General features: G+C 35.1%; 1 protein-coding gene across 1 annotated transcript; it reads right to left on the bottom strand.

Moving 5' to 3' along the window:
- Positions 1-596: 596 nt before the first annotated feature.
- LOC108728469 (serine/threonine-protein kinase 32A) lies at positions 597-25,701 on the bottom strand. The gene is made up of 10 exons (XM_018457026.1): positions 25,388-25,701; positions 18,026-18,561; positions 14,813-14,868; positions 13,648-13,816; positions 11,045-11,230; positions 3,881-3,970; positions 3,140-3,306; positions 2,198-2,478; positions 1,172-1,384; positions 597-867 (listed from the first exon to the last, which is right to left on the bottom strand). Exons 2-10 carry the CDS (start codon positions 18,072-18,074, stop codon positions 696-698), a joined length of 1,383 nt encoding a protein of 460 aa, XP_018312528.1. The 5' UTR covers positions 18,075-18,561; positions 25,388-25,701; the 3' UTR covers positions 597-695.
- Between the last annotated feature and the right edge of the window lie 167 nt (positions 25,702-25,868).

Raw genomic sequence — 25,868 nt, forward strand, 5'->3', positions numbered from 1 at the left:
TGTAATATATACCGTCATATTCTTTTCAAGAAGAGTATAAAAAACTTCATCTACAAATGGAATTTTTTCTTATTTCTTTCCTCGTCTGAAATTTTAGTGTGGGAGATAATTGAATGCCAGAGAGATACTTCTTTTTATGACAAGTGCGAGATTTGTCGGAGTTCCGCGTGCATTTGTAGGATTGAAGAAGTCTACTCACTGGCGGATCCACGGGAGCCATACTCAGTGAGAAATGACAATGAAATCGATGTCGAATCGACGTCGATTTGATGTCGATTCCATTATCATTTCTCACTGGGTGGAGGCTATGTCTCCCTCTTTGAAATCTCCTTTTTTTTTAAATATTTAGCAAAATAATATATATATATTTAATATTTCTAAAATACTTAATCACAATTTTGATACTCTAAAAATATTTTTTAATTTAAGAAATTCCTAGACATAAGCAACATAGATTTCGTTATATTATTCTTCTTTTGTGTTAATATCATTTTAAATAAAACGTTTTATGAATTATACATCTCAAATAATATTTTCTCTATACAATAATTTAAATATTAATTTAGCATTCTATATTCATATTTGATCTTAAAAAAAATTTCGCTTTCGGCGCGCCAATGGCCCTTGACTTTTTGGATCCGCCAATGCTACTGCTCTCATATAGGCTACATCGAATATAGCGTGTCCAGTATTATCTAAGACGTACTAGGCTCCGGACTTGCGTCGATGAAGTCGATGTCCGAGGACGTCGCGGCGCTCGCTCGGCGACCTTGCCTCGGCGACGCGTTTATACGCGCTTTGACGCTCGTCGTCGAGACGCTCAGTCGGTTTCCGGTTCGCTGGGCTGGCAGATGTTGCTGCTTTGTTCTGTAATCAAAGGGTTCCGACACGGATATATCGCTACTTGCGAGCGCTGAGGGAAAGACATATCGTATCGCTCGAGAGAGATTAAAGTACACGGTGTCGTCCGAGAGGTTTCAATTCCAGGAGTCGGGATTATTTGCGGGAGTTGAGTACGATATCAGGCAATATTTAAAAAACGAAATAGAGCGCAGGATTATTCAATTTGAAACATTAATCTTCAACAATAGCTATCGATGGACAGATGAGAGAGGAAAAAAAAAGAGAAAATGTGTCAACAACCCCGAGGAACTTTTTTATTCGAGCGTACTTGAGTCTTTCTTCGGCACCCTTCATGGCAGTGTTCAGTTCCTCCTCCCACTGTTTTTCCTTCTTCTCTCTTTCCTGTCTCTCGATCTCGCGCTCGCGATTGTACACCCGGTATTCTGGGATGTAAGCTAATCTCCGCGTGTCTACGCTCGATCCAGCCCCTTCGGCGAACCCACCGGCGGCGTCTTCCGCCGAGTGTTCGACCCTGAGCGACCTGCAACGGGATGTCGAGATATTACTTCGACAATTAGCATATTAATTACCTAGGTAATATTCGGGATCGCGAGAGAAATACGTAAATTTCAAGATGTTTGAGCTCATAACAGTCGCTAGAGATTGCGTTGTATTATTCAGGACACCATGGTAATTTTCTGGCGTGAAAATAATTTCGAAGATAGATTCTGCAACGCCATAGAAAGAAAAAATTTTAACCTGAAAATAATGTCTTTTTTAAAGAGAAATAACAAGAGCATGTCACATTTATATGAGACTGTCCGATTTAAGTCTTCATGAAATATATAATATTATTAAAAATATATATATATATATAAATCTAAAAAAGAGACAATTAAGTATTTTTTTTACGGTGATTGTGAACTGCGAGCTCTTAAAAATACAAAAATATAATATATTATGATTCTGAATATATAGGAATACTAGTTGAATACAAGCTTTACTTCAGAAAGAGTCTTTTCCGGGAAATATATCAATTCAAAATATAGAAAATTTTAAAATATCTTGCAGCATACTGCGATTATCACAGATTTTACGGTAAAAATCTTATTTCCGTTGGCCGCAATCCCCTGAGAACGGTAAACGGGTTTTCACTGAAAATTCGTATTTATATTAATGCGAACACAACTTCTGTCTTATATCTTTCTAGATACAGACAAACATTCTGGGTGTGTTTGCATTAAAAATAAATAAAATATTAATTGTCAGTGACAACTCGTGTCATTATTTTCGTCAGCGAAATTTTCACTCTATTTAACAATAAAAAAACGATGATTACGCAAAAGCAACCGACCTCTGTTTAGCCAGGCGTTTCTTTTTCTTATGCAGCGGTTTCGTCTCGATTATCATTTCCTCGAGCTCGAAGGTGGGATCACAATTCAGATGATCCTTCGGCGGGGTGAAGCGCGGCTTTATCTGCTTGTTCAGCACCTTGTCGAAGTCCAGATCCCTCATCGCGCTCACCCGCTTTAGTTCTTTCAAGCACGACACTCGGGTGCTCGGCGCAAGAGTTAACAAGCGGTCCAGGAGATCGCGTATCGACGGACTCCAGTGTGAGGGTACCGGCCTTTCCTCCTGAAAAACGAGATATTCGTATCATACGAGTACCTTCTCGTGTTCGTTGTAAAAATAAAAGTGAACAACCAAACATTTTTTGTGAAAACGTAGAATTCAAAACCTCAAAACATGTTTTTTTTTTATATAACTGTTTCATAAAAAAAGACACTATAAAATGGTTTTTTTTTTTAATAAACTATTAAGAGATAATCCTTCAAGATTGACAATCCTGATTATCTCCAAATAAAAAAGACTTAGATCAATTTCATAATCACGAACATAATTCCAAGAACCTATATACTGAAATACATAATATTTTTCACGTTGTATATCCCATGTATTTACTTTTGAATTTATTCAGAACTGAAACGTTGCAAGACATGTTAAAATGCTCGTGTTATGCAAGCGGATGGACGCACAGGGCAGAACATTATAACACGTCGTGGCACGTGTCGCGCCAACGGCGCGCTCATGACAAGTCCTTAATTAACGTTACAACTGAGACATGATGTAACCTTAATTAACAGAATACTCAAGAACGATCAAAAAAATTTACTTGTACCTCGTAACTTATTTGGACGAGGTGGAAGAGGAAATAAATGAAGAGTCTCGCGCGAAGCACTTTTTTTATCTCGCGTGAATTAAATTTTCATATTTTTTTGTTACACTTGTATCTTACCTTCAAGATCCTCAGAGCCTCCCTGTTGGACGTTGTGGAGTGAAGTGGGTACGGTCTCTCCATGGCTAGGGTCTCCCAAGCGAGGATTCCCAGACTCCACCAGTCCACCGCGAATCCGTAGCCGAAGACACCATATTCCTCACAAGAACACATGTAAATTTCCGGGGCTGATCCATGTCAAAAAGAAGAAATGCAAGAAAGCGTACCGGTCACATTATTCGCAAGAGCGACTCCGAGTTTAAAATAGACATAAAAGATGGATTTGAATCGATGCATGGGAACAAAGGAAGCTCGTTATTCTTTTTGAAATGTGACCCTTTTTCTCTAGACATGAGTTTCTCTTGATACCACGCAATATCTTGTTTGATGTAAGGATGCAGCTTTCACTTAAAGATCGCGAATCTTTCTTTGATTCGTAAAGTAAAAGCTACCGTATGAGATGAATAAGAATCAGCAGAAACAATTTATGAAAATAATAAAATTGACCGCAATTATAAATTATAAACCTGACATGCATTTGTATTAAATATGTATAGAGAGAAATGTGCGCGCATAACAATTTAAATAATAATATGATATATAGAGAGAGAAAACGCTATTGATGTTTTGAAATTAATTAAATATATTGAATATATTGTGAAAATAAAGATTAAAATATCGAAATTAAATAACGAAACGCGTGATTTAAAACGTAATTATGTGGAATAAGGTAAAGTTATGGGACTATTCGTTAACACATACCTATGTATGGTTTTGTCCCAGACATCGAAGTTGCCAACTGTCCGTTTTCAAGTACAGTAGCAATGTTGAAGTCTGTCACATGGGCGTGGCCTAAACAAGCAAATTATCTTCTGTAGTTTGCCATCATAAGTTCATAATTAATTAAATGAAATATTTAAGCGCCTTGAAACATCTCTCTTAAGGAAAAAAACAGCAATTATACGTAATGACTATCGATTAATAAGTTGCATTTTTACTTCGTCACACACACAGATAGGTTTAAAATTTTCCTTTCTTTCCTTTCAACAATATGAAAAGAGATACATAATAACGTATACAGCGTACATGAAGAATCCAACTTTTATTCTGATTTCTAACTTGTGAAATACAAATAATAAACTTCCTTCAAAGTTTTTGTAAGCGATATACTTTGTGATTTCATAATGAAACAGCCACACACATAACAAAATTCATTTGACGTATTTATATAAAATGTGTAAGAAGAGACTTCGCCACACACACATATTTAGATTTTTTAAAAACAATTTCTCTTTGATGACATAAAAATGCTATGTTGTACCTTTTTGAATATCAGACATGAAAAATAAAGTCAACAGAGACACAAAATGTAGGTTTTACCGAAATGTTATCGAAACTTTGTTGACCAATATTATTTGTAAAATTTAATTAATCAATCTTGCGTTTATTGCAACCCAAAACTTAGACTGATATTCACATTCCGTTCTTATTTTAAGACCATCTTAAGTAATGTCTTAGACCAGTCAATCAAAATAAAATTTCTTTGTCCTTATTGATCACATTTTAATCTTCAATCTTCAATCTCAATCTTCAATGCGTAGTCTGATTCCAGTCGTACGGTTAATAGGACTCTGTGTTTAGCTTATGACATTTTAGAAGATCTTAAATGTAAGAAATGACTGAATGTAGGCCTTAACGTTCTAAATTACAGAAGTGGTAAAGCATATTTTTCTATATTTCCCAGCCCTCGCTTAAGGTATTATAAAAAGATAGGGTATAATAATGGCAATTAACACGTGTGAATAATACACGTGTAAGTTTACGATCTTTAGATGTTTCTTGTGGGATGAACGCCTAACGGACCCTAACTATATACAGTATATACTGCATAGCTATATCTATGAGTCATCAGAGGACTATTAAGGGATGGATACATACACCTAACATACAAACACGCACGCGCGCGTGATATTGGTTTTCCAACGCTATATGTCGGAGCTCTCTCGCGTGCGCCACGCTATACCCGCAATATTTATCCGTTGCCATTTTCTAAACATCGTGTCGACCGCAATGTGGCTCGAGCAACGATGTAAACTGGAGAGAGAGAATGAACTCCGACGCACACATCATCGCAATAACACACAATCACCCCATTGTAGCTGAGTTCCGTGCTTTAGTGCCAGGCACGTGGGTAGTTTGCGTATATATAGGGAAGAATAGCTTTCCCCACCTTGTATACAAAGGGATATAAAAATTGACGACCTCTTTAAGGAAAGCAGAATCTTTTCATTGAGGTGATCGTTTATCATTCATTGCTCGTCAATAGAAATAAGAAACCGATATTAAGCCAATATTTGTTGTCCGTATAACTTTTTGCAATCAATTACCCAATCGATTTATAATTAAAAAATAATAAAACGTACAACGTTCAGAAAATTGTTAAAAATTTTTTAAAGTGGAAGTTATTAGCCATTTAATTTGCTAGAGCGTATGTTCTAAAATTAAACGTTTATTTTCACAACCACTTTTAGAAGTATAAGCTTTCGATAACAATTTCCGATGGAAATAATCGATACCTACTGCGTTCACCACTCAGTTTTGGTATCGACAGCCGTCTACGGAAATGAAAAACAAGTGATATATTATTTAAACAACTCGTTCATGAATAATGTGAGAGACCATCGTTGCGAAATTCACTGATTCGTATATCTTCAAGATAGATTAGGGACGCTCCTTTGGAGTGCTCCCTTAACTTTGACTAGCTCATGAAACGTTTGATGGCTTCAATCTGCTAAATTGCCTCTTCCTACTGACGTCTACTGACGTCTCATGATCTCGCGTGCGCGAAGTCGTGTCTAGGTAAAATTAACGGAATAAATTGCGACGACTGCATCGCAGAATGCGGAAGAAAGTGAGAAGTGGTCTATCATATTTTCACAATTTTGTCCCGTTCGCCATTGTAGTTACGCTTTAGACTTTAATGAAAGTTTCTACGTGGTAAAGTTTCTACGTCTCTCTTTCTCCCGAAAGAACGAAGTTTTATGCGCAAGATGCTAGACTGTAGATCAGACTACAGGTTGGCCCTCCGAAGTTCTTAACCGCACCTCATTTTGCCATATTATGCTAAATTACCTTGCTCCTTTAGTTTCCTCAACTACGCAAATATTCTAGATTATAATTATTTTTAATGATATTGCGATAATGGAATTACGAGCGAGCGAGCAAGTGAAGTGACCTTTAAGAGGAGACTTCGAGAGACTATCGTAAAGGAAGGAGATTTACTCATTAGTTACTTAATGGTTTTTTTCTTGGATAATTATTTAAGAATGTTATATGTCAGGTGTATAGTTTCTGCAAAAAGTGACAGGAATTGGAAACTAATACTTTCCATAGAAAAATGAAACAATTTAATAAGGTTAATATTTATGTTTAACAATACAATTTTACAGTTAAATTAAAATTTTCTCATTTTATCTTAATTATTTTTTAAAATCATGTTTGCTTCTTATCGAAATAATTTTTTATTCAGATTCTAAATCGTCGCCAAACTTTTTGTATTACTTTCATAAAGATTCTGTTCAAAAATATGTAATACATCCTCAATAAATTCTCTGCACAAGGAAATTTCGAAGATATCTCCTCGCGATTCCAATTTCTATGGAAGCATTTTTCACTTTCGATTGATTTCCGAAATCGATTTCTCTTCTCACATAAGCCAAATCGATTGAGACCCGCTCTGTCATTCGTTATGTCGTCTGGCATGAATCCACACACGGAACAGCTGTATTTTATGTCGCTTGATGTCCCTCGAGCGATATTTTCTCCGGTTGAATAGTTCCCATGCTACGCTAGATAGGATACGAAAGCCGAGCGATAACAGTAGGGACACCGGTGCGTAATTTTAAATGATGCAGAGGCAATCTCGGGATTCAAACAGCCGTCGGCCAGGTGCAAGAGAAAATTAGGATAACCTCCTTCCTTGCGACCTCCACCTCGTTCCCTTCTTCGGGATCGTAAATGTACGTATCTGCTTTTCACGTCCCCGAGGCACTTCCTGACGAAACAAGCCATCGCACTCTCCGTCGCACCCTCGTCGATCTTTCTATTAAAGAGGATCCAACCTTCAGCACGACTCTTTTTGTTTCGCCATCCCTATTTGTTCATCTCCCTCTCGCTCTTGTAATTTTGCCAACGTCAAAGATGGTACAATATGTACCCACGCATTGTTTGCCGTCATTACCGCCACAAGCTTAATTTTCGTTTAACGGAAAATCGATAAGGCAATCGCTCGGACGTAACCGAATATATCATTTTCTAACGCTTATGCTAATAGAATTTTCGCGGGTGCCCAAGCGGTGACAGCCTTCGATCTCGTGCGGCAATCTAATCCGCCTTGCGGATTGGTCTTGCTCTTGATTTGTTTGTATTTGTTCGTTTCGCTCGACTAACAAATGTATATAAATCCAAGGAGCCAAGAGCTCAAGAGCCCGAAGTGTCTGTATTATTTAGCGTCTCACTCAAGATTTACTCGGCTTTTCCCTTTTATGGCAACTTCCGGTGAAGTCTTCAATACTTTGACAATAAATCGATATCACTGAGGAGAAGCAAGGCGGAAAAAGCGTCACCGATAATTTCTGAATCCTAGCTCGTGCGAGGATGAGAGGCGACATTCCGTATTGATAAAGCAAGAGAAGCAATTCATCGCGCTTCGTCGTTCTCAAGAATCTCTGAGAACGAGCGAAATACTGAAGATACGCGAGAGAGTATCAATATCTGGTAAAAAGTACATAATAAGGCCTTGCTCTGCTTATTTCATTATAAGATTCCGTGAGCCGCATTGAGATCTTGAAGGATCCTCAAAATCTTATTCCCTTGAAGGTAACTTCCTAAAATGATATTATTGCAAACATGGGCGTATTCAGGATTTAGAGAGACAGGGGGAAAGGAATTTATCAATTCTGTTATCATATAAACAGCAATTTTTTACATTAATAAATTACTTTTTTTAGGTATTTTAGAGCTTAGAATGTCTCTTTTTTATTCCTCATTTTATTCCTTTTGAAAATGATTATTATTTTTATATTTTTTTCTGAAAAAAGTATTAATAAAATTTTATTAAAAAGTTATTAAAAACGACATGTGTAGTTGTGAATGGAGTACCGATCAATAGCGTATATTCTATTTTCTGGCTCAAAAACTTTGCGAAAACTTTTTTGATATATTGGACACTCTGTCAAAGCTCTAACTAATGGAAGTTCCAAAAATTAGTTACATTGTCATAACGGAAAGAAAAAAATATTTGTAGCAACAAAAAGATATTCAGAGTCAAAAATAAAGCTGTATTTTTTACAATTAAAATGAATAAATGGATACAAAATTTCAGGATGTTTTGGACTCTCGAAATTCCTCCTGGATACGCCCATAATTGGAAATAAAACTTCTGTAAGGTGTCAGTTAGTTTTCGAAATTCTAGTTAAGAGATAATACTTAAAAATTGTAATTACGGAAGACTACATAATAGAAAATCCTTCTTCGGGAAAGCCGCAACATATTAATTCTGCTTACGAAGAGAACGACGTTCGTTACAATTAGCACGATGTACGGCCGTGCTGTTCCTCGCAGGTAATTTTCGCGTCGCACGCGTCGTCGCGTCATGGCGTCTTATATATCGTTACAATCTGCTAAATCCACATTCAGGATATATAATAATCTCACAAGATTAAGGGTGAACGTGATGGGCGGATGAATGGCGCGCGAACGTAGGCGATGGTTAATCCCGCTAAAACCCGCCGATTGCAGCGGCCCGTATTCACGAATAATCTCATTCGCCGTGCGAGATTCTCTCGCCCGAAGGATAATCCGGTTCTTGCTTGGCGTTTTGGAGTAACTGAATCATGGGCGCGATTAGAAACGTTTGTCTGTGGTGTCACCGACATCAGTGACCACCAGATCGGTGCTTGATATGCAAACGAGAATCAGTGTTGGACAAGAGCTTAATTCTAGCTTAATGACAACTATTTTGAGATTTGCGACGCACCAAACTCACTGACGGATTCACAGGGAAGTCATATAGAAGCCTCCCTTGAAGTAGCCTCCCTCTCCTTTTTTAAAAATATTTACAACAAAAATTATATATATTTTTAATATTTCGATAATGCTTAATCACAATTTTGACATTCCAAACATATTTTTTAATTTACGAAACTGCTAGATACAGAAAACATAGATTCTATTATATTATTCTTTTTTTATGTTAATATAATTTTAAATAAAAGGTTTTATGAATTATACATTTAAATAATATTTTTTCAATGTAATCATATATTTAAATAATAATTTAATATTCTCTCTATCTTTTCATATTTGAACTTAAAAAAAAAATTTCGCTTGTGATCCCCTTTTGACAAATTTCTAAATTCGCCAATGCTAGTTTCGATGATTTAAGTACAAAAATATGGTAAATATTATAAATGCGGAGAAATAAATTTATCCTTTCTCCCGGGAAATCTCTCGTTTCCTTCTCTATGCATATGTTGAAAATATTTGCTCTTTCGCTCGATTTATAAACGCGCACGTGCAAAACTAATTGATCAGATTCAAAGTTTATTTATGTCCACATTCACCGCAGAGGTTACTCGAGTGTCTCATCTCATGTTTACATTGAGTACAACTTTTGCATTGTGTTAAATGAAACTCGGGATTATGTGACCATTGTTAAAGCCATGACTTAAAATGGTGACGAGGGATGTCGACTGATTCGTTGGTCATACAGATTACGTTATGCTCTTAAATCCTTTCGTGATCCTTCCTCTAAAATTCATAATAAGCTGTACGGCTTTATTTAATGAACGCATGTAACGCATCGATTTTACACGATATCATAATTAAATCGCAGTTAATTTTGTTAATAATTAATTTTAACAATTAATAAAAGCTCTCTCCTATGAGAATGCCTTTCATATTATAAATGCAAATGCATACACATGCAGAACTCTCGGAGGTAAAACAATTAAACAATTTACGAGTTAAAAACCTCTAAATTAAATTTATATAAAATTACAAAGTAAGAGACATTTCGTGCATTGAGCTTTATATAAAACGACGGTCAGATTTTTGAAGCGTTTTTCCGAGATTCCTAGTTGGATAAAAACTTTCAGGAAATCTCATGGCATTTACGGAACTAAAAAGTTACACCACTTTAAAACTTTGAAAAAAGTCGAAAATATTTTTTTCCCTTAAAGTTTAATAGTTTATACATGTAAAAATATAACCCCATTTGGAATGGAAAATTCAAAGTATTTACAAAGTTACAATTGATCCTTTGAAGCGTATCCCCTTACTTTTTCAAAACGACATTTTTCAAATCGGCATACATCATAACTTTTACAATTTTCATTCGATTTATTTGAAACTTTCAGAGATACCAATTTTATGATTAGTTATGAATTATTGATATTAATATTTTTGTGCAAAATTTTTTGGTAAAAAATGATCGTTTTTTTTCAAATGTTCATAATTTTCACAAAAAAATATATTTCTGAAAACCCCTATGTACTTCTTTAATAAATGTTATATAGAAAATAAAAATTCTTTATTTTTTGTTCTAGATCAAATCGTTTCGTAGTAATTATACGTCGATCGAGTGCTCACTGAAAATCAATCTATTTCAATCAACTACAGTGCCATTTTCTTTAAAAAAAATTTTGTATACTTCAATACATAATGAATGTTTTTATAGATTTTTAATTTACTTTATCATTTTTGCACAAAAAATTCTCAAAAAATAGCCTTCTTTTTAAGGATCCAAAATGTAACCCCTTAAATTCTCTCGACGAAATTAATTATCTTTAGTCGACTACAGCTGACGCGAATGAAGATGAGGATTTGAGAGATCATCGACGAACGGAAGAGAGATCATCGACTCACCCTCTTCGTCCAGCAATATGTTGTCCGGCTTGATGTCTCGATGGATGATCCTGTGAGTCTGTAAGTAATCGAGCGCCAGTGCGATTTCTGCCACGAATAGCACGACGCACACAATCTCTTGCTGGATATGATATCTCAGGTCGCCGCCCAAAAGTAAATCCGACACCATGAAGAGATCCTCCTCGTCTGCAACAGGGCGTAACAAGCATTTGATTCTCTCCTCCTACCCAAAGGTCGTTCTTTTTTGTCACATTCACACGTCGCGCGTTCGCGAGATGAGAGCGACGCATGGTTCGTCGAACGGTTGACCGATCAATATTGGTCCAGTACAGTCAAGCACGGAGTTCGGGAGATGCGTTATTGTCCCGATATTTCATCTACGGAGCCATAAAACCGATTTCAAACAATACGCGGTATAAACGGACCTTTAACAAATAGACGCGCCGCGAAACTGCATACGTGAATTTTATGGCGCGACGTTTATTAAAAACGTTCAAACGAAATTATTGGAGTTGCTGTAACTTTCCTGGTTTGGGTATAATATTGTTAATCGATACAGTTGTCGAATACATTTTCATCGAGTCGAGTAATTTACCTCGTTCACGTGAAATCGCTGTAACTTTATCATCTTGTTTACATAATTTGCTGCTCCTTTATTCGATAGCGTTATATAGCAAAATATATTCACGGGGCTTTGATTAAAGTGTAAATCACAAAGATCAAAGTACAATTAGAAACATATTTAAATTATACAATACTTAAAGCAATTAAGAAATTAAAATATGGGCAGCTTCTGTTAAAAATTAAACTACGCGTTCAATTTGTATCCACGTGCTCGTTGGTTCGTTTTATATATTCCACGTATTGTTAAATGTGTCACAAAGCGATATCTTTCGAATAAAACAAATGAAAATAGAAACCATAATAGCTGAACATGAGGAAACTTTTAACTTGATTATTCTGATAGACAGTATAGACACAAGCTATATGAGATTGTAATCTCAGTAACAGAGATTGTAATCTGCTAATTGTTACACGGTGACCATATCAATATTTACATCTATATATAATTTTATGCAAAATACTATAGGTATACCAGAAATCTCTCAAAATTTAAACTATTTATAAAATAAATTATCATTATTATTTATAAATTGTATTATTTACCTAATTATGAACAAACTGTATAATTAATGTTTCAATATTGAATTCGGTTCGGAAAGTGTCAAAAATATTAAATTTATGACAAATATTTTTTCGTTATTTCGAGATTATTTCTTTTATTTGCTTCTTATTGTTCAATTATTATCCGTTTTTCGCGAGAAGAATCCTAGTAATTTTTTTAATGGTTACACTTTCATTATTTAAAAATTAATCCGCGACCTATCCATCAGAACATTTAACGACGAAAAAATTCGGCAACATAGTTTTGTTTTTACAAGCGATATGCGCATTTCGTTTAGAATGTTTAATATTTGACCCACCTACAGAGTTGGCAGACGAACTCTCATTAAAGTCTTCACGGCAACTGTGCGAGTTTCATATTGCTCGTTTTTGCATAAATATTTGTATGCACCGTCCGTATTCCCGACGTCGAGGACTCAGCTTCTTTCAATATAAAATGCTGTGTGTTTTTGCGAGATAAAGCATAATCGTTTAATACGCGTTTGTCGACTGGATAAAAGGATTCAAAAAAGAGACATCGTACCTATATAGTTTCGAATAATAACAAGAGTACCGTTCATTTTGTACTTTTATGATATATTATCTGGTCTTCCCTTTTTAAATAAAAAAAAGGCAAAATCTATTGAAATTGTAAAAATTAACATACAAATAAGAAATATTATTCGTTTTATTCCTACAGAAAAGAAAAAATATTGTAATAAATGAATATTGTAATATTAATATCTAAAATAATTAGTAAATTAAAACCTTCTTAAAAATGTAAACGTGATTTCAAGAAAAAAAATTCAGAATTTAATTATAAAGATATTAAGTCAAAGAACAGCGAGAAAAGTTACAGTGTTTATTAAAAACCAGTTTAAAGTGTTCAAAGACTCTTTATCCTTTTTATAAATACCTAAATTCATTAACTCCGTAAACGCTTCTCTGTCTTTGATCGTTTTCTCGTGAATTAGAATTTTCCGGATAATCATCAACCACGTTAATTATCGTGATTTTTATTAATCACAATGAAAAGCAATTATTATACACAAATTCGGTGAATTCACAACGAAATATTATAATTTTAGCGTTCATTAAAATTCATAGTTATAAATATATACATTACAAATTGTTTTCTACAGCGTTTGTTTTTATTTATAAGCAATTTGTTATTAATTTTTCGTTAAAAAGCTATTTTCATTAAAAAGCTATTTTAGTCTCAATTTTCATTATTTTTCGGTTGTGATTAAAATTGATTTTTTCATAACAAAAATATTGTAGTGTTAATGTTTTTCAAATCGCCAATAAAAAGGAGACGAAACGATAAAATTTATGAAAAATTTTTTCCAAGACTTTTAGAACTTTTGTATATTTTATGAGTTTTCCATGAGATTTAGAAGAATGACTGAGTGTGATCGATGTCTCAAAAAACGATTTACCTTGGAAGCTGAACCATAAATTCACCAAGCAAGGATGTTCCAACTTCGACAGGATCTCCACCTCCCTCGCCACATTCTTCAGGGCACCACGCTCCGCACATTCGTTTTTATGTACGTACTTCATGGCGTACATATTGCCGGTACTGTCACGTTTTTGTACAATGCAAACCTGTAGGCAGCAATTGCATCAAAACTTAATTCCTGCAAATTCGTGGCTTCCACACTAAAATCGTCTGCAAGTTTTTTCGAATCGGTGAATTCGATATTCGCGAAATATTTAATTCCGCAGAATAATAATAAAAAAGAGACAATAAAACGTCTTCGTTTATTTGTCTAGATAGTTTGCGGTAAACGTTGATATTTACTATATTTCGTTTTTGTATCGCTATGTGTTATTCGAAAGAAAATACGTCTCGTATAGTTCCTCTGTAAAAAATCTGGAATAAACTGAAAACAATTTTAAGCAGTAAATGACTGCGATTGTCTGTTATGAACATTTAATTCCTACATTTTAATGTTTATTCAACAATGGGGAGCATCGCGTACTTGCTAGCCCATAAAAAGTGAGGGAACGAGTTTCGGAATTTTCGCAGCGACCTTACTGATAGATATAAAAGCGACGTGGGACGCGCTTTTTTTTTTACGATCGAGAGCGTAATGCATTTTATAGCGGCATAAATGCAATTCGTGTTTGCCGCGTTTCTACGTTACGGAACGAATAAATGTGCGCCTGTTGGTTCACGTGCTGTTCTTCGAATAATATACAATATTTATGTTATAAACGAATTCGAAAAGTAACTAATAGACTATGTACGATTCGGGCGACTCAAAAGAAATTGAACTGTGTTAATAATAAGAAGACAGAAATCCTACTGTTCATTTCCGAGGTTCAAACGCGGTTTCCGTGCGGCTGGAAAGCGACGTATAAATTACTTCACTGCTGAATGTATTAGCGAGACCGCAGGGAACAGTGGTGTGCTTGTTACCATGTACGTAAACACAAAAAAAAAACACAGACTGTAGGGATTCCTGCCAGGATAAACGGGAAACCGCAGTCTGGACCGACTCTAAAATCGTTAAACTCGCAAACAAGGGCCGCGAAAATGCTCGTTTATAACGATATGTAAGCATCCCTTCGTGATTCGACTGCAAAACAACGACGTACCTTGCCGAAGCTGCCTTTCCCAATGGCGCGTAGGATTTGAAAATGATCGAAATTCACTGCAACAGAGAAATTCGAATCAATTGAGGTAATGCGAAATGACGAATTTAACGGTAGGTAGCATATTGACTCCCCTTTTATCGAAGTGCGATTGGGATGAATAATCGTAACGGTTCGCAGAATCGTTATATGTTCGTTATCGTATTTTTGCGTTTTTGCAAAATATTAATTCGAGAGTGATTTTTTTTGTGTAAACGATCATCTGAGGTGTTTTTATATCCCAATTAAAATTATTATTATTGATAAGATACTGAATATCACTGCTTGTTTTCCAATTTATTGGCATACCTATGCATGAAAAAATTATGGATATAGATTTTCTCACAATTTCCTGAAAAAAGTAGAAATTAAATAAATACTGTATATTATTGATTGTTTTCCGATTTATTGGCATTTGAGAACATTATAAATATGGATTTACTCAGAATTTTTTGGAAAAAATAGAAACCGAGCAGATATTATATATTAATAATTGTTTTCCGATTTATTGGCATTTGAAAACGTTATGGACATAAATTTAATCACAATTTCCTGAAAAGAAAATAAGTAAAAATCAAACAAATAATTTAAATGGAACAAGCATGTTAGCTTATTATGATATCATTTAATATATTTGTTTGACTTCTACTTACTTCTTTCAGGAAATTGTGATTAAACTTATATCCATAATGTTTTCAATTACTTAAAATAAATCAATTAATTTAATGCCTTTTTATTGCGAATTTTCGATGAAATTGCACATCTAAAGAATAGTTTGTAAAGAATAATTATTAAAAAAGAAAGAAAGAATGTAAAAAAAAGAAAACTATCTATTTTATAACAATTCACATTTTATTCGCCATTACAGTACAAAAACACCCTAAGTAATTATTCCCGGATTAAACTCGACGTTAATCGGGATCAGCTTTCGTATAGTTAGTACTGACATTAGTTTCACCGATAAGTCAATTTCTAAATTGCTAATTCTCTTTATGCGAAACATAAAGGTGTCTTATCAGATAGCAACTCGTGATTGTGACTGTTAATTGAACTACCGCAATTGTATGAAATGTGACTGTTAATTAAACAACTGCTTTAGTAAACACAGAAATCGCAGTTTTTGGCAGAGATTTATTTGGAAAGTTTATCACTTCCGCAAAAAATTTAGGAGTGTTTACAAACTGCAGTATCAAAAGCATGCATGAACTACATATCCTCGCAGGGATCGATCTCGATAGATGTACAGTTTATATTGCATGAATACGCAGTTCCGGTTTTCCCGAAATAGCCAAACCGCATAACCGGAGAGGTTCAAACAACTTCAGAATTTCGAGTTTGATCTTCTCCAGATTTGTCTTGCGTGGGAACCATGTTCTCGCCACGATAAAGATAATCAATTTTGAAGCAGGGTTCCTGCGGGTCCTGACGCAAAAATAAGAATGGGATCTTTTAACAGTTCATGAACTTAATATTAAAGAAGCTTTAAAGAAATTAAAAAATATTAGGAAGTTTTTGCAATACCGTTTATCCAGATACGATGAACGCTAAGGTCAGATTATCTTCTTCTTAACAATTAATTAAGAAAAGAATAACGTGACTTTAGCGTTCACCGTATCTGGATTTATTGCAAAAACTCCCTAATAAAACAGTATAACATTAATTCTCAGTATACACAATCCAAAAAAATCTCTATGTATACACAACGGATATTTTTTACTCTGCATTTTATTTTGCTTGTATCTTGGATTGTAATGCATAAATTTTCATTAATTTTTTTTTAATGGACCGTTTAAAGAAAAAAAGATTTTTCGAGCAAGAAAGTTGAAAAAGTCGTAACGCAAAAGATATTTTACAATAAGTAAAAAGGGATCGACAAAAAACGTGCAGTTTTGAAAATAGATCGGGTTATGTTAACCCGTTGTGTATACTGATGATTAAATTATGTTTATTATAGAAATTATAGAAATTATATTTATTTATAAGTAAGTTATACATATAAGTAAGTGATATATAAGTAAGTACATTTAAAAAAAAACTGAATACAATAAAATTGTATAAAATATAAGTAGGATTCCATAAAATATAAATATATTAAAAATAAAAGTGAGACCTTCTTAAAGTTGTTGACTGACTTGTCAGGTATGGAAAGATAAAATCTATTTTTTTAATATTCGTCACAGAAGTTAAATAGGAATCACGCGGAGAAAGAATTGCGGAGAAGGCACCTCTTTCCAGGAATTTAATTACAATGGGATTGAATATTGGATTTTTCCAGGCGAAATTAAATGTTCGTGGGACCGTCGATACAACCGACAGAAAAGATTTATTAATAGCTTCAGCAACAGCTCGATATTCCGTAATCGAGTCGTAGGCGAACATTTCCACGCGACGTCGCGCCGTATCGCGTATTTTGTGAGCTATATTGTGAGAGCTTACGATCCCAGTGAGGTATAAACATGATAGAATAAGGTGATCTCCTGTGAAACGATGCAAGTTGTCGATGCGTATCCGTTCGAGCAAGAATTCAAGTTATGCGAATTATACGATACCAAGCGGAACGTTATAACTCGGGATGGCATCCCTTTCTAATATTTACATATTTAATAATGTCTTGATAATAAATATAAATCAAGGACATTTTAATTCTTGCTATAAAAGTAATTCATCTCAATCAGGGTCAAGTATATCTATAGAAAGTAATTTACTTCAATATATCTTTTTTTTTATCTTTGTTATATAATTATTACTAATCCAGCTTCTAGTCAATTGTCTTGATCAGCAAACTGCTATCTTTAGCGTGAAAACTAATTTCTCCGCCAGTTAAATTTAGATAAATTTAGATAAATGCTATAGGAGATCGCAATAAAGAAATAGTTTTATCGATAACTTAGTTACTTGAAAAGTTGACGTTATTTTGTATATTCACCTTCACAGAAAATACTAAAAAATTCTTCAAAAATAGAGAGCTAAATCACTCCATCTTGAACGTGCTTGAAGTCGAGAGTTGTGCCCATTCTTTCCGTTACTTCATAAAATATCGGATTCTACCGCACGGTGTGTGTATGTGTGTATGCCTATGTACGTAACCGAGAGCCAATTCCCAGCATTTTCGCGTAACGTGCCCAAGGCTCATAAAAAATTCGCGCGTTCTCCACCTCGCAAGCCAGATGGTATTACCTTCTTCTCCGGGGGTGGGCGCGCTCCGGGTCGATTGATTGGCACCCATTTTTCCTCAATGGACGTCGGACGTACTCGTCGGCAACCGTTGTAAGTCGCATCGGTGCAAGCGTACTGCCGACGAAGACGACGGTGAGATCCGGTCGGTCCGGGAAGTCTCATATTTCCGCATTGTCACGGCGCCGCGACACCTCGTCAAGCGGACCCACCTTCATCGGACGACGTGCATCATCTTCCACGATCGGAAAAGACTCATAAAAGAAGGAAGAGAGTAGCCGTCACGTGTGGCAAATGACCTCTCGTATATCTCGTTTAATCCGTCAGTCGCTGATCCAGGCGATGTCCTCCGGCTAGGGCGGAGGTGACGGGGCGGACACCGGTGTTAATTAGCAGCGGCCCGCCGCTGCTGATTTAAGCGGCTTAATTGACGGATCGCGCTAACGCGCGGGATAATTGCAGGCACCGTCGATGATCCCTGAGATGACAATGCGGGGCACATCGAGTCTTATGACGTGAACATCGACGACTACTGATTCCTATAACGAATGTACCGTGATTACTCCTTGTCACTTTAATTGAGGTGAAAGACCAACGAGCTGTGATGCGATGAACGATATATACGAGGTGTTGTGAAATTAGTGAGTATGCTGAATTGATTAAAAGACGAGGCTCACCTAATTAAACCTGATTGTATAATAGTTTTGACAAACATGACCTTTAATATTAAATATGCCAACAATTGCTGTTCATGGTTAGACATCAAAGGAGCAATTATAACCCAACCCCGTGAGTTAGAGGTTTAATATTTTGTTATTTTTAACTTTTATATGTGTCAAAACGTAAATCAATCTATTTCTGTGATTAGTTTCAAAATAAACGACGGTCATATTAACGTGTACTAGTAAATAATAAATGAAATTTGAATCAAATTTAATATATTTTCTTGTTAAATTATTTAACTCCACTCTGTTTTAGTTAAATTAATGACAGAAACGATCTATAGAATGAATTAAATATAACTGAAATTAGATATAATTCGACGAAATTAGATATAATTACGAATTCATATATATATATATATATATATATAATAGTGTGATATGTAAAAGAATAATATGATTATATCCTTGACTATTAGTATTCTTAAAGAGCGATAAAATGTTAAAAAAAACTTTTCGACATCGAAAATAAACGAAAGAAAATGTATTTACATACAGACAATAAAAAATGTGAGAATGAAGAAAAGGATCTACGGCGATGCAGCCTGGTTTTCAGAATGCTGAAATTATCCCCATCGAATGACAATAGAGAGCTCTTTCATATGAATGAATTCTGGAGCATTCTCATAAGTAGTCTCGATCGAACACGAACAATCGCTCATTTCTGTCTATCAATGAGACAACGGATTCTCTCTTAGTAACATTGCATTAATCGGCGGATTTCTGTGTGCGATTCAACTGAGCGGACGGAACGCGTAGCATCGGCGTCAATTAACAACGTTGATTAGTTAGTACGGGTAGCAAACGTTGACGTATAGGTAACTGCCACCCGAAATTGCAGGCATTGCAGCACGAATGGAGACTCATGTGTCATACACACATGTTGTACACGCGTATTTGATTATTTATATGCTCGATTATGAATCTTCATCTTCGACCCAGTTACAGCCACGCTCGAAACACGCTTCATTACCTTTTAACACAGAGCATGATTATTTTAACTGGGTAATATTAAATGCGATAATGAGCAACGCGTCCAATTGCGGATGCACTAAACAAGCCTGCTATAAAATCAGTTACTTCGATGGCTATTGAAAAGAAAGATACAGCTATTTGGAAACGTTGAAATTTACAGTGACAAGTAGCTTTTAAATTATTAATAATTATATAATAACTAAAATTATATATAATATATATATAATTATATATAATATCTGCAACTATTGTATAATTTTAGATAATAATTAAATTTTAATTAATAGTTTTAGTAAATAGTTAATAAATTACAATTAATAATTTATTAGTTATAAATTTGTAATGTAGTTATATCATACGACTGTAATAATAAAATTTCAAATAACTATTAATAATACGAAGTTACGAATTTATACATATAATGCTCGTGTATCAAAACTTTCTTTCCATTCCGAAGGGTTCAAATATGATTACCGCTACAACGAAGAAGTGTCATATTATATCCACCGAAGATGAATCGAGCTTATTAGGATCGTCGTATACGACGAGGAAGGTACGCGAAAAAGTACTCGAGATTGAATTTAGCGACGAGTGCGAGGATATTAAATTTATATCGTAGGAGACATGTCGGATGCGAGGAACGTGACGCCGTTCGCGCCATTACACATGTGTTCTTCGAGGTGTCATGTATGATGCTGAAGCTTCAGTGTCGGCGCGTTTCACATTACTTGACGCATGCAGGGCCACTCACGTGCACTATGCCTTGCGAAGTATCTTTACCGCAACCCGTCATTAGACGAACGACTCACGACAAAATCGTAATAGCTCTTTGAGGCGTCGCCATCCTCGTATCCATTCTTATTTCACTTTCCCTTTATTTGCCAGATAAACAAATATAATCTCGATATGATCGATATTGACAGCGGTGCGGCGTATTAATAACTGATAACGAATCTAAATTGCTTCTTGGCCTCTTCAACTTACGGCGATGCTAAAACGCCATTTACAGGCAGATTCACGTCATTTGTATTCAGAATGTTGCTATTTATAATCGGACTATAATTTCATCTGCGGAAGGAATTCGGATTATGAAAAAATGTAGAAAAACTAAAGTCTGACGGATATCGGAAAATTATTACCGTTTAATGCCCGCGACTGTAGAGTGGTTGCAGGTTTGCAACTGGGGATAAGTTTCTATTTTTTTTTATTTCAAAGAAACGACATTAACATTTAGAGCGTTTATAAAAGAACGTAAAAAATTTTTCTACAGTCCCCGAAGAAAACTTTCCATTAATAACTTTCCAGATAAGCAAACTTCGCCCATGACGGAGTTTTCTTATCGTTGGCAACATCGAGGTTGTCGAATAAACGTTAGAGTGAATGAATCTTCGTCGTGTACATATCTCGACATTTTCGTTCGATCTCGACTCTGGTGATGTTAGTTCGGAATACACATTTGTCGAGACGTACATCATCTATTCATCCATCATGCTTACTTTACCATCACGTTTTATCAATAGAAGGAACGTGGTTACGTGTGTTTTAACAAAATATCGTGATGCTCGACGTAATGTGTTAAATGCAAGGGAAAATACTCTTTAAGAGACGAACACAAGACGAATAAAAAATAGCTGTATTAGGAAATATCTGTCAGTGAAAAATATAGAAATGGTAATGACATTTCTATAAATTTCAAAAATATCACTTAGCGTCATTATTCGTAATTGGATGTAATATCCAAAGCTCTCCGATTATCACTAAATTATTGTTAATTAAATGAGTTTTGAAATGTCAAGGATTCACTCTTGTTCCTCCATCCACTTTATTTAATTTGCATACTAATTTACAAGTAAGCTTTGCGCGAGTGAGTTCCATTGTACTCTCGTGACCTTTTAATATCAATATTCGCGCAATATTGCTTGGAAAACGTAATGAAGTTTGAATAACAATTTTTGTGTTAAACGGTAAAAAATATTTCTTTTTATTTAGGAATATACATTTCGACGTATAGCGCGTCTCGTAGCGAGTTCGCGGCGAATTTTAACTTCCCGTTAAAAATTGAATAAAAAATCCGCTAAACGCACGATCTTTGATCTCCACTCGGACGACTTTTGACTTGCTATCTCCAAAGGTAGGGTCCGAACTTTATGAATAAACGCCGATAGAAAAATCGCGCATCATTTATTATCGTGTAACTGTGGAGAAAAGAACGACGAAAAAGGGGGAGAGAGACCTGTATTAATTATTATACTATAATACGCTCCGTGAACAAAAGTTTTACACTTTTGATACACCATAACTCAAGAACTGTCTATCATTTTAGCCATGTGTATATAACATTTTTGTTCACATTATAAGTTATAATATATGAAGGAGTAAAAGAGATAGTGATGTAAATCACTTTTTTGAAGCTATCGACTTGAGGTTATTGGTGCAATCTAATGAAGTAAATATGTTGAAGAAACCTTTTGTTCCTCGAAATCATAATTGACTTGTATTACTATGGCTTTCAACCCTTCATATGTGAAAATCAATTCATTTCATCGGAACCCAGTTTTCCGTATATAATTAGTGCGGCGTTCTTTGCTTATTCGACGCCGTTGAATTGAACGTAAACGCCTTAATAAAGTTCGTGAATTACTTTGCAACTGACATCAAATCCGATTTACACGTCCATGTAATGCGGATTTGACAAACTTGTCTTCTGACGACGCGAATGAGAGCTGCCGAATTTAATTACACGGCGTACTGTACGTTAAACAGCACGTTTCGATGAACAGGCATAAGCTCGGTGAGAACCGTATTCGTGCGGAAAAAAGTAGATGCGCTATTTTCCGAAGTTACGTCCAGAAGAATTTCCCTGCATTGGAGAGCTTGTCGTGTTAGGTAATTTCGTAATGAAAGTTGTAATTTTTCTGCGTTAAAGCTGCAAATTGAGATCCATAAATAATACCTACGGATCTTCATTCCATATTCCGCACGGTCCAAATTTTATGTGTTGCATAGCACATGTATGAATATATGTATCTATATAAAATATATAGGTATGTTACATATATTATATATATCAAAATAATATATATATTAAGTAATAACATATTCGCAAAATTTTATGCGATCTATAAAATTCGTATCAGATTTTAGGATAGAGTACTATTGACATTTCGCATACATTCATTTTAATAAATATTATATATATACTATATATACGCATATTCCTGATTTTTAAATATTTTTTGTGCTGCATGGCAGTCAGAATTATAAATAGACTTTTATGTCAAGTTCTGGTAGAAATTGTAGACTTAAAGTAAACTTTGAGAAGAAACTTAAATAAACTTTATATTTAATCTGTCAGTGAATCTGTTACTCATTCAATTATAAATCTCTTTGTCAAAAAAATAAATTTTTTTATGTTACATCTGTAAATTTGGATTATTTTAAAAATATTTCGTATTCTTTACCATATCATTATTTTTTTATATGACATGTTGATTCTTTGAAATTAATTAGTGCCTTTTAACATTAATATAAATTGAAGAGGTTTTATAGATCCAGCGTTAGTAACTTACAGATTTTCGAGAATCAATTCCAGGAGATTAAAAATGCTGATATCCGGAATTCTATTTTAATATCTCAAATAAAAAATTATTTTTTCTGATATACATACATATATTGTACAGTAGAAAGAGGAAAAGACCATTTCAAGTCTAACAACGCAATTTGCGAAAACATTCATAATTCAAAACTGAATCTGCAAAAACATTGAGAGAGGAACAATGAACACTAAATGTTTTCATGTTGAACCTTCCGCGGCTCAGATAAAACGCATCAATTATACATTACGCAAATAAAACTAATATGTCACATGTTATAATGGTTTTTCACGAATGTGCTATAACACGCATTGTCACGATTCGTTTTAAAAATAAAAGATTTTCTTTTGATGCTGTTTTCTATTATCAGATATTGAAAACATCCAAAGGATATTCTAATATTTAGGTATCTTTTCTAGATACCTTTTATTCATGCTGTTGGAAACGATATTTTGCGAGTGACGTAGACGAAAGACGCGGAGAGAACATGATCTTTCGTCCTTTATGCAACTCATGCTATCATAAACATCGAAATCTGTGGAACTAAAGTTAGGAAGGAGTGTTTATAACTTACAAACAAGAGAACGTGCACTTCCACATCGAGGCTTCCCTCAATTACAATGCGCTTCGTTCTCCGAAGCAGAATCGAGTAACAGAGTTGTAGTTGTGTTTCAAACAAGCGTTTCAAAGTCCGCTCGTCAAATAAAATATTTCAAAGCGTCCGGTTACGCAGTTCTGTAACGCATTCCTTTTTTTGATGTTTCGACTATTTCGGACAAAAGCCCTTCAACAAAGTATCGTAATAATAATCTAGCATTCTGTCTGATTTCGAAATTATTGCGAATGAAAGCACTTTGTAAATTCAACTTCTGTAATGTTAAATTTTGTATAAGTTCTATATAAATAAGTAATATATATATGTATTTTGACAACGAGAACGATTATTACAAGAGATATGAAATACCTACGCGTGGCTATTTAACAAGAGGTATGAAATATGCACAGCTGTCTGTGTACTTTTCATAATTAATTTTCATAATTAATTGCAGTATCAATTGCCATGAAAATCTACTACTTTAGGATTAAGTTTTCGTATTGTGCGATTTAATCTTCCAGTTGGACTGCAAATAAATCTTGTTGACATAAATCTTGTACGATAAATGAACTCACATCTTGCGAGTATGAAACGTAATAGCGATTTTATTCCTTGATAGTAGTCTGTCTGCATTTCGATGTCAAACGCAACGTAATGGAAGCAAATTTACAGAACAAATATATATTGAAGAGTACCAGTTCTATTTGTGCCATTATCTGCGATAACCTTTATACAAATATAATGACAACGATTTCTTCGTAAAGCAGTTAATTTTTCCGCGACTATAGCTTTAATAACTAAAACTATTTAAAATTATATGAAGCCTCAGAGTTTCTTATAGGAACGTTATTTCTAAACTTGGCTAGGATAAAAAACTCTAGATAAAAATATAAAAATTTTATATTACGCTATAAAGTAGAAATTTTTGACGGTATCAGCTGTTTAAAAATTAAGAAGATGAGAGATGTCAAATTCCCATTAAATCTTTTAATACACAACTATCAATTCCCAATTTATTGAAGGGCCCATAAATTAACAGTGAAATTATCAATAATATCCCAGTTATATCATCATTAAACATTTCCATGTAACATTCCCATGTTAATATCGACAGCGCTTCTAAATGAAACAGTAATGGAACTATTGGGCATCCCGCTAACGTAACACGTGCAACGAAGTCGCGAGTGATTTCCTAAACACATTAAAGTGCCGTTTGCAACAACCATGCAACTCACGTAATTAAAATCTATCCAGTATGAAACTACATGGAAACTTATGCTTTTCAATTATTGAGACAGAACAATATAGAGAACTATAATGTTAAACAACTTTTCCGATGTGGTATACACAATAGCAATTTCAAAGTAATCAATGCGAACTCAAAAATAATAACGTCATGACGATAAACTGAAGACAATAATAGAAACAGAAAAGACAATCGATACATCAAGCGGTAGTCGAAGCGAAAACGCTTATTCACCTAAAAGACATCAACATTTTCTTAACGGAATACCGATATGTCTTCTCCAGCATCGAGCGACTTTCAGCTTCGGCCGCGTCGACACGATTACAACACTGAATATATTTCCCGCGTCTGGTGTCGGGGTCGACCGAGTCTCGCCGCGTGATTGTTTCAGCCGCGATCCTCGTCGGCACCTCCTGGGCACACCCGGGGCACACCGAGGGGGGAGAAATCCTCCGATAGCGCGCGGAAGCTGCGCCGCGCGCGTTTTTTCCGGAGCACTCCGGAGCGAGATAGAGGAGAGGATCCGGAACGTACCGCGTTCGCGGTCGCGGTCGGCGCACGAGTGCGCCGCTGACGAGCGTTCCTGTGCAGCCGGTTTCGACGGCGTTGGAAACGCGCAACGTCCGCCCCGCGGCCGTCGCGCGTCTGCGCCCGAGCGGATCCGCCGCGATACCGCGTGCCATGTGCACGAGGGGATCCTGCTGGACGAGAGGGA

This window comes from Mycetomoellerius zeteki, unplaced genomic scaffold (genome assembly GCF_001594055.1).
Source record: "Mycetomoellerius zeteki isolate Tzet28-1 unplaced genomic scaffold, Tzet1.0 scaffold62, whole genome shotgun sequence".
NCBI classification, from domain to species: domain Eukaryota; kingdom Metazoa; phylum Arthropoda; class Insecta; order Hymenoptera; family Formicidae; genus Mycetomoellerius; species Mycetomoellerius zeteki.

Coding starts and splice junctions, on each gene's coding strand:
- LOC108728469 (XM_018457026.1), bottom strand. CDS start 18,074: ATGGGTGCCAATCAATCGACCCGGAGCGCGCCCACCCCCGGAGAAGAA. Junction 11,231..13,647: donor TTTATGGTTCAGCTTCCAAG/GTAAATCGTTTT, acceptor GCCCTGTTGCAG/ACGAGGAGGATCTCTTCATG. Junction 3,971..11,044: donor CATATTGCTGGACGAAGAGG/GTGAGTCGATGA, acceptor TTGCTTGTTTAG/GCCACGCCCATGTGACAGAC.